Consider the following 10,476-nt stretch of genomic DNA (forward strand, 5'->3'; position numbering starts at 1 on the left):
GCAATTTTAGCCACAAAAAAAAACAAAAATTGATAAGATAATTAAAAACAGAATATCAAAGATGAAAAGTATTGGGTATTTTAGATCTAAACTTGGTTGGGTTGGAGAGTTGGAGTGAGTTTGGAGTATTGGGCATATGCTTGTCCAGCCTATATCCATCTGACTTTAGCTCACAATTATTTCGACATTCACATGTCACATGCTCTTTTATGTCATTTTGCATTATTTCTTACAATTGTTTTTGGCTGATGGAATCAATCAGACAATCTAATAAATCTCTTCTTCCCAAACTTGCCATTCAAGTTGTCCTTAAAAAAATAAAAAAATTGCAATCCAAGAAAATAGTAACTTACAATTCTCATTCTGGTTAAAAATTATCACATCTCACATAGTCTCTTCTGAAAATGGTATTTCCTTTTAAAGAGTTTATAAACATGAAGGTTTAATTCAAGCGTTCGACTATAATTGTACATGAATGCTGATATCCTAGTAAATTCATCGCAAATTTAGTTTTTTCTTTCTTTTTTTTTTTTTTTTTTTTTTGCTTTTTTTTAATTATTAAACAAAATTTATCACCAGTTTGCCTCTTTTTTTTTTTTTTTTTAATATCAATATTACTTTCTTTACAGTTAAATCAGATATCTTTCAAAAAAATTTGTTAAATCAGAGAAATGATGTTATTTTTTTACATATATATATTCACAAAAAAAATGTTCTTTTTTATTAAAAACTTAATATCTTTACACAAAATTCTTGTCCATAATTTGAGCAGAAAAATTAAAAAAGAAAAAAACTTATGGTATTAATTTTATATAAACAATTTTTTTTTTTTGGGTAACATACCATTTATTGATTTCATTAACTAACTTATAAAAAGTTCCTTAAAAGAATATAAAAGGTTTTTCCCAAATGGCTATTGCCATCTTGAATGTCTCAGATGACCAAATTTTTTATTTGAAAAAATAAAAGAGTTTCTTATCTCATACAAAATTCAAAAACATTGAATTACCAAAAACAAAAATCTTGTTAAGTTACGAGTTTTATTTTATCAAAAAATAAATTTACTAATTTTTTGAGCGCTAACTAGTTTTTTTTTTTTTTTTTTTTCTTGATTTCCTTTTTGCTGTACTGAAAAAGTTGACAAATAATAGGAAACCTGATGCGCAAGTCTCTAAATCTGTATGCCCACCAATTATAGAAACACATAGAATCAAAGACTACCCCAGTGAAACAGATAAGGACTCAAAGTTCTGTTTCATATATTAAAGAAATAAAATAAAAATAAAAAATAGAAAAGAAAATTATTTATAAACTGTTTGATTATTTCTTTTATATTTTCTATACAACAAAATTTCAATAACTGTCGAGAGAAGATGTGGCTTCGAAATTTCTGAATTTCATGGTACAATTTTTTTAATCACTATTATTATTATTATTATTATTATGATACATTTTGTCTCTTTAAATCCGAACCCTTTACCCACATTCACCTAAAAGGCTGTACCAACAATTCAGGTAATTTTCCCGGGAAAATTAACCGCAGCTTTTACCGAGATTTCCCGGGAAAGTTAAACAGTCCCTGAAAGGTTTGTCTTCCTCCGTAGTCTTGTTCTCAAATTTTTTTTTGTTTCATTGCTAACACCTTTCCTAATCTTCCTCTATCCTTCTTCTCACACTGATTCTCCATGGATGACCCCAAGGTATCACCATTAAGCAAGCACCCAACTCTAAGAACCCCATCTTCTTCTTCTTCTTCTTCGGCTTCGTCGTCATCCTCCTCTTCTTCTTCGCTGCTGAATCTCCCTCCAAACATGTCAAGGAGCTCACTCGACCTCGAAACCCTTACTCCATCTCGCCACATCGACCGTATGATCAACTCCAACCACTACCAATCGCCTTCCAGAACCATCTACTCCGACCGCTTCATACCCAGCAGATCTGGATCCAACTTCGCACTCTTCGACATCTCGACTCCGACCAATTCTCCCGGCGATGGTGGTCGGGAAGACCATTCAAGTGCCTACGCCACTCTTCTCCGTGCTGCGCTTTTCGGTCCCGATGCTGGAGTCGTTCCTCCGGTGACGCCTGAGAAGCGGAGCTTGCCAATGAGCCCACCCAGCCGGAATATTTTCCGTTACAAGACCGAGACTCGGCGGTCCATGCACTCACTCGCTCCTTTTGGGTTTGATGATAATGTTCCTGGGGTTAATCATAGCCCCGTCAAGACTCCAAGAAAAGTTCCCAGGTCGCCCTATAAGGTAAATTTTTATATGGTTCTAAGTTTTGGGTTTTGTTTGGTTATTTGAATTTTCTTTGTTTACTGATTTGTGTTTTTGGGATTAATGTTTTTTTTTTTTTTTAATCGTTTTTGTTGGAATATATAGGTTTTGGATGCCCCTGCATTGCAAGACGATTTCTATTTGAATCTTGTTGATTGGTCTTCACATAATTTGTTGGCTGTTGGTTTGGACAATTGTGTTTATTTATGGAATGCCTGTAGTAGCAAGGTTAGTTTGTTCTAAGCTTGATTTTTTAGTTTAGATTTTTCTTTAAAATTGCAGTTTTTTCTTTTCTTATTTGATGCAAAACTGTCAATTTTAAAATTGCAGGTAACTAAGTTATGTGACTTGGGGATTGATGATAGTGTTTGTTCAGTGGGTTGGGCTCAGCGTGGAACACATCTGGCTGTTGGAACCAGCAATGGAAAAGTTCAGGTTAGAGATAATTAGTCAATCAATTTATTGTTTGATGGGGTTTATTTCACTTGGTCAATGAAACTGTGAAAACTAAGATGGAAAGAACCTATCAACAAATTCAGTAAATTATCCATAATCATTGATGAACCCGAAAACCCTGTAAATTGTATATTACTTTATAGTTTTCAGTTTAAGTTTATAAATAATCAAAAGCATGTGAAGTATTATTTTAGATTTTAGCAGAGAGAGCCACAATCAGTCTAATGAAAGTCGATGCATGTGTCATCGTCATAGCCACCATTAGCACCAATGCATACTAATATTCTTGCTAGGCTGCTCTTTAAGCCTGTTGAACCTGAAAATATTAGAAACAAAGCATATCAGTGAGTCACATCAACACTTTTTAACAATTAGACTAGAGTATCACAGTAGCTCCATGTACAGTTTCTTTCATTTTGTTTTTTTTCTTGTTTTTTTTTTTGGGAGTATCGGGATTACAACTGGAGATGTAAGAAACACTTTTAAGTATATGTAGCCAAGTAGCCATGAATTTGGGAGTCTTGTATTGGTTAAATATGCAAGACATGCTCATATTGGTACTGGTATCTGAAGAAAACCCATTTAAATGCAATTGGCTTAGTCAGTTACAGTTAAGATAATGTTGAAAGTTGAGACCTTGAACTGCTAGTTGCTATGGTGAACATGACAGTGAAGATGATGATAGATATTATCGATTAGAGGAGTGTGGCTGAAATATGCAAGGTTGTTTATAGTAGACCTACCTTCATTTATCTTTCTGCTGCCATTATACCTAATTATCCTCTGTTATAAAATTCTCTGAGCCCTTGAATTCCAAATTTGTGAAACTTCATGTTTTTCGTCTTCAAGGGTTTGATGGTTTTCTAAGGATACCTTAAAGAAGGTTTCTTGCTAGCTTTGCTACTAGCTCCTTAAAAAAATACGTATACAATAATAAATTAACTAAAACGGTTGTATGTTCTTTTCTTAATTATTTTGTGAGCACTGTTATACATAAGCTCTTTGTGGCATTGAACCTTTTTTATATAGATGTTTGATATTAGTATTTTCACAACCATTCATCAATTGACTGATGCCACTGGTCACCTTCTATGTAGATTTGGGATGCATCTCGCTGTAGGAGGGTGAGAACAATGGAGGGTCATAGACTACGAGTAGGGGCGTTAGCATGGAGTTCATCCCTGTTGTCTTCTGGTAGCCGGGACAAGAGTATTCTTCAACGGGATATACGAGCTCAGGAAGATTTTGTTAGTAAACTATCTGGACACAAGTCAGAGGTCAGATTTTTGGATAATTCTGCTTGATTAAACTTCTATCAATTAAAAAAGTTTTGACGTTTGGAATTCAATTGCATCACTGCATTCCCTTTTCATCTTTCACTTCATAATGTCAGTATTGCTAATTCTTCTTGCATCTTGTTTTTCTACATTTCCAATTATGATGTAGCCACAATACAAATATGCTGCAAAGCATTCGTTAATCAAATTTTTATCTGTATTTCTTTTTTGCTCTGCCTGATTGCAAATTGGTTGTCTTTTAGGTGTGTGGATTGAAGTGGTCTTATGATAACCGTGAGTTAGCATCAGGTGGAAACGATAATAGAGTATGTGTTTGCAATTTTCTTTTCTTGCTCGACTACTTTCATTGCCTGTTAATTTCTTATTTTCTATTGAATTATGGATAACACTTTATCCCTCTGATACGCAGCTTTTTGTTTGGAATCAACATTCAACGCAACCTGTGCTGAAATACTGTGAGCATACAGCAGCTGTCAAAGCAATTGCCTGGTCTCCTCATCTTCATGGACTTCTTGCATCTGGGGGAGGAACTGCAGACCGATGTATTCGTTTTTGGAATACAACCACTAACTCACACTTGAGCTGCATGGACACAGGAAGTCAGGTAGCACATTTGCTTTATTATACATCTGCTCTTCTAAATTGATTTGAACATGCATGAAATAGGAAAAGTCTCTTTAATAGAATCTTGAGAGAAAATTGTGAAGCTTCGTATAAGCTGATGCTTGAAGAGAATCCTTCCTTGGCTGCTTTTTGGAACACATTTTATTACATGTCTCGGGTATCTTTGATTTTGTTAAGGAGTCATGACAACCCAATATCTGCTACTGCTATAAATAATCTATTTCAGGAAATTCCTAAATGATCTTTGTGATTGGTGGAAATTTTTCTCCCCCTTGTTGGAGGGTTATTCAAATAAATTTAAGTGTTGGAGATATGGTCATTGCTTCCCACAAGTGAAACACTTGTATTATGGGGAAAAAAGTTCATGGTATCCACTCATGTATATACTACGTTATCATTCAGGCCAGTCAAACATCGTTCTTCCATGAATAACCCTCTTGTTGAAGGAGGGAGTACTTTCTTAATATTTTTTTGACATCAAAATTTGATATACATCCTGTCACTAATTTGAATTCGTTTGAGAATTGAAAGATCCCCAAACCCCACCTCTCATTTCCCATTCATTCTCTTTGTGCATTTTAAGATGTAATTTCTCTTTAATTTACATGTGCAGGTATGCAATCTCGTATGGTCTAAAAATGTCAATGAACTTGTCAGCACCCATGGGTACTCTCAAAACCAGATAATAGTTTGGAGATATCCTACCATGTCAAAGGTATGAAAGAATAGTGTTATTCCTATAGTACATGTGACTCTTATTACAATTATTTCTCTAACATTCTACTATGCTCCTCCTTCTAATGCAGCTGGCAACTCTTACTGGTCATACATATAGAGTCCTATATCTTGCCATCTCGCCGGACGGACAGGTTCTGCACTCCCAACGCTTATAATTTCTTTGCCTTTTCTTGACATAGATTAGTTGTTATGCATATTTGATTCTTATCCATTGGGTGTGCATTGTTTCAGACAATTGTCACAGGAGCAGGAGATGAAACACTTAGATTTTGGAATGTGTTCCCATCCCCTAAATCTCAGGTAAATGAGATAGATGATTAGTGAAAGTTATATGCAGTTATTTTGGTTAATATTGTTGCATTTCACTGTTGTTAACTAAATTGTCACTTCTGTTCTCAAAAGAGCATAACTTCAGCATAGGTGGTTACATATCATTAGTTTTTTTTTTTTTCACCAAAAATTTTAGGTTCACCACTACGAGTTTCAGGTTATAGTTTATATGTAATTTTGCCATTCTTCTACACTAGTGAACTAGAAAATCTTTTTTGTTTAATGGTGTTTTTGTTCATTTAAAATAAAGAATTAACTTGCAAATTAAATTTTTATTGCAGAATACAGAGAGTGAAATTGGAGCATCATCTTTTGGAAGAACTGTAATTCGGTAATTCCAGTGCTTTTGCGAAGCTTGGCATCCGTAAAATGATTTTCAAGTTGCAACAATATGATAATTGCCATAAGCAATCCTGCTAAATGAAAAGCTCTCAAACACGGTCTGATTGACCAAAGAATTGGCTGGACTTGAAAGACAAAGACCATTTGAAGATTTGAAGAGTTGTGGAGTAATTCTTGTTGCTCTCAAAGATGATTTTGGAATTTTCTTTTTCCACTTCAAAATAGATTTATTATTGTTTGTATAGGGGAGGTGTTGTCAATTATTTTTTACTTGGCTACTTTGCTTTGTATATTTAAAGAGAAGAATACTACAATGATGTTGAACATTTTGATGTAGTACATTTTTCATAATCATTGTAAATAATTATCATTCGGCCACTTGGTGTAGTATTGTGGTTCTGACTTTTGAACACGATTGGGTATTTTTCCATTTTTCTGTCAAAACAAATTTGCAGTAAATAAAAGCTTTTTCTTTTGTTTTTGCAAAATGGGATTTTACTAATAAGAATATTTTACTTAAATGATTAGTCAATCCTGCCTGCACTAGTAATAGAACAGATAATCAGATCTAGTCAGATGTCTGCTATAATTAAAGAATATTTTAATTTGTCTTTCAGGAATCTAGAAGCGCAAAGTTCTCCTCATGATTGAAGTTGCTATCATGTTAATCAGATCTATAATCAGGTTCAAAGAACCTCATGATTGAAGTTGCTATCATGTTAATCAGATCTATAATCAGGTTCAAAGAATGTATGTAAAGTCAAAGAATCGTAATTTTTTTTTTTTAACATTACTGTAGATGTGGGATTCCAATTCGGGGAATCAATTTTTGAGTTTTGCCACTACCCACGAGAGGGGCATTCTTTTTTTTTTTTTTTCTTTTTTTTGCTCGGCCACTAGACGGGCATTCGAGAATGTAAAATTGGTTGCAAAAAATAAACAAATAGATAATGAAACATATTATACCTATTACTTAAACTGTACAATATAGAAGAACTAACCAAATAAGAATTACACATAAAATCATTCATAAAGTTGCATCCACAACCCCATTCAAACCAGACTTTTTGGTTCAAAAGGACCATCTACTGGTCTGCAACAAAGCCACGTGATATAAAAATAGAAAAGTGGATATTGCAGAAGAAGAAGAAAGAAGATGAATGGTGACTCCCCATCAATTGTTACTTTCTTTCTTTTCTTTTTTTTTTTCTTTTTTTTTTTTTTTTTGGGTTGTTTTATGGGTTTCAAATGAAGTGTCGTGCCGACGTAGTATTCACATCAATGTAAAAGAAGAGAAATTGAAGTGTGTGTGCGTGTGTTTTTTTTTCCCCTTAGATTTGCTGTGTTTGCTGTTGACAGCTTTGTTGGGTCCCATATCCATTTTCATTTTGTTTGGGAAGCTCTTCAGACCATGGAATCAAACTCATTGGTGGAAAACAACAATTGCAATCTTCTTGGCATGGTTCTGGCAAGTCCCAGTCGCTTAACTCACTTACTTTCCTCAAATTCTTCTCTTGGTAATTGTGGGTCCCACTTTCACCGCTAGAAGGTGCTACTGTGTCCGTTAGTGGGCCCCAGCACTCTACTTTGTTGAATTCTCTAATGTTTGAATGGAAATAAACCCAAACAAGAGCTTCCCGTAATTCTGGATAGTTGCTCAACAAATTTCCATCTCCATGAACAAAGGCTTTCAAAACCTGTTCAAAATGAAAACAAATAACAAAAATTTCTGTTTATGTGGGTTTTGGGGTTTTCAGATGAAAAAGAAGAAAATTGATTTGTAATTTTATTTACCACAGGAAGTTCTTTGCAGAAGATGAAGTATCTAAGCCTAGCACAAAGATCTAATAGAAAATGTCCGCCGCTTATATGACAATGAACGTGAAGAGACATTTTTCCTTTAACTTTTTTCCACTCTGCTACAACTTCATCTCTTTGTAATTTGTTGTACCAACCCTGCAACTGAAATTAAGGGGAAAAAAAGGGGGAAAAAATATATATTATTTATGGACTTATTTTCTTGTTATTTTCTATAAAAATATCCTCTCTTTTTTTTAACTTTTTTTTTTTCACCTTCCACATCTAGTTTTGTGGGTTTTTCCTATATGATTTTACTCTCTGTCCCAACATTTTTATTGGTTTTTTACCCTTAATTTGTCTTCCCTTCTTGTACATATTAGATTCAATAAAACTGATAAAGTAAGAAAAATATAAAACAAGTGGAGCTTAAAGTTATGCAAAAGAAAATAAATAAGCCAGTCTTCTCTCTCTTTTTGATATTTCATTCCCAAAAACTAAAAGAAGCAACAGATCAAATTTGAATAAGTCTAAGCCGACCAGTTCAAGGAATATGATCTGATTTAAGTCATAAAAACGAAAAACAAAAATGGAATCCGAGTCTGACCAACATAATTGGAAAAAAAGAAATAACAATGATAATAAAAAAATGATTTGGCAGATCATGGAGGATAAAAGGTTTACCTGGGAATTGTTTATTGTCTGAGAGATAGCTAATGTGAGTTTAGAAGTAATATCACTATGAGTAAGCGTATAAGTTCTTGGAAGATTCGCTGGATGTTTCTTTTCATCGACTCCTAAGAATAAAACCTTCAACTTTGATGCCTCAAAAATTGCTGGCCCAAATAACCTTGCAACCTTGCCAATAAAATAAAACCCACAAATCAAAATCATAAACTAAACAAAAATCCCAAAATAGTAATAATAATAATAATAATAAATAAATGAATAAGAGAATACTACAGGAACAATAGCTTGATTCTTCTTCTTTGGTTTTCTTCTAGAGGGAAACAGAAAGACTTGTTGATCAGAAAGCGAAGGCTTAAGGCTAGAAGGAAGAACAGGAGCAGTAGTCAAAGTAGCCATCTGACCCTCCTCTTCGTCTTCTTCTCCTCGAAGCACTCTCCAATCTTTTTGGGGAAATTCTCAAATATAAAAGAAAACCAGTATGTCAAATGCAAAAGATGATTAGGTAGGAAACTTAAAGCTGTTTTTGTTGCTTTAAATTAGCAATTGCGTTTGCTCTGGGGAACAATATATATTTAGCTTTATTTTTTTGCTTGTTGGCTCAGCTTTCCAGAGTTGTAGACTTGAAGATTTGGTAATATGAAAGGATCAGAGAGAAACATAATTAGCGGGGATTTCGGGTATTCCAGTTTACTTTGGGAGAAGATTTATAAAGCGGTAGTGTCAAACTTCCATCTTTTCCACGTGTTGAGTAGTTAGGATTGCTACGCATGCTTTTAAATGGCTTATTACCCACCTCCTGTTTTTTGGGTACTTTTAAAGGGACCGACAATGTACACAGTCAACTCGGATTTTTACAAGAAAAGAAACTAAACCAAACCATTAACAAACATGTAAACCACTCTTTGGACTTTATATATTTCACAGGTGGGCAATCTAAGAAAATGGGAAATATTAACATAGCACTAACATATGGATTGGTAAACATTTTGATTTGAGATTCAAATTCTATTATTATTCGGACTAAAAACTTAATTATATCTGTAAGATTATATACATAGATATACGTTGATTGCTGGATCAATATGAACGGTTTCACCGCTTTATATGTAATTTATTAATTTTATCTTTATATTTCATTCACTGATTGCGCTTATGTTAGAATTTTCTTAGTAATTATAATGTTATAAATATTATTAACATTATATCATAACTGTTTGTTGATACTTATAATTTATATCATATATGTATATTATATTCTGATTATTGATAAGTTAATCAGAAAACTGTTTTTTTTTTCCCTTTTTGGTATTCTATATTTCAATTGGATTAATCATCGTTATTTTTTGGTAATGAGATTAATCACCATTATTGATGATTAAGTTGGTAAGTTACCATATATAGCAGTTGAGTATGAGAAAAAATTAATAAAAGCTTTAAATAGATAATTCCAACGTCAAAATGACATTTGTTATAAAAACTTTTCTTAAATGTGTACTCTGTATATGGTATGGAATCGGTCTCGATTATTAATCAAAATATGAATTAATGTTGTTAATTATATGTTAGAATTTCTAGATACTTTTCATATTGATAAGTTCAGTTAGATTTTTCTTTCTTTTGTTATATATTTAGGATTAATTACCATGATAGATAACTTAATTTTGTTTTTTATTTTTTTTATTTTTTTTTTAAGGTACATGATTCATGTTAAAAGAAATATTAAAAACATGTAAGAAAACATATAGGTTGGGAATAATGATAAGCTGGCATGGGGGCAGAGATACAGAGTGAACGTCCACATGTTTTTAAATTTTTTGGGGGGATATGAACTATTTTATCAGAGCCACCGACACATCAATCAAAACATGATGTAACAATACTAAATAGTTGCTCCGAACACTACCATCTATGTTTATTATGCT

At 33.1% G+C, this 10,476-nt stretch overlaps 2 protein-coding genes across 2 annotated transcripts; one reads left to right on the forward strand and one right to left on the reverse strand.

Annotated features, from left to right (window-relative positions):
• Positions 1–1,385: 1,385 nt before the first annotated feature.
• LOC107434062 (B-type cell cycle switch protein ccs52A) lies at positions 1,386–6,454 on the forward strand. Its single transcript, XM_048463842.2, has 10 exons — positions 1,386–2,258; positions 2,385–2,507; positions 2,610–2,714; positions 3,833–4,012; positions 4,276–4,338; positions 4,443–4,637; positions 5,271–5,372; positions 5,464–5,526; positions 5,627–5,695; positions 6,007–6,454. The coding sequence occupies exons 1-10, from the start codon at positions 1,686–1,688 to the stop codon at positions 6,058–6,060; spliced, it is 1,527 nt and encodes a 508-aa protein (XP_048319799.1). The 5' UTR covers positions 1,386–1,685; the 3' UTR covers positions 6,061–6,454.
• A 549-nt stretch (positions 6,455–7,003) lies between these two features.
• On the reverse strand, positions 7,004–9,234 carry LOC125419017 (protein STAY-GREEN homolog, chloroplastic-like). Its single transcript, XM_048463843.2, has 4 exons — positions 8,828–9,234; positions 8,549–8,722; positions 7,862–8,029; positions 7,004–7,764 (listed from the first exon to the last, which is right to left on the reverse strand). Exons 1-4 carry the CDS (start codon positions 8,948–8,950, stop codon positions 7,399–7,401), a joined length of 831 nt encoding a protein of 276 aa, XP_048319800.2. The 5' UTR covers positions 8,951–9,234; the 3' UTR covers positions 7,004–7,398.
• Positions 9,235–10,476: the final 1,242 nt, after the last annotated feature.

Source organism: Ziziphus jujuba, chromosome 6 (assembly GCF_031755915.1).
Source record: "Ziziphus jujuba cultivar Dongzao chromosome 6, ASM3175591v1".
In the NCBI taxonomy this organism is placed as follows: domain Eukaryota; kingdom Viridiplantae; phylum Streptophyta; class Magnoliopsida; order Rosales; family Rhamnaceae; genus Ziziphus; species Ziziphus jujuba.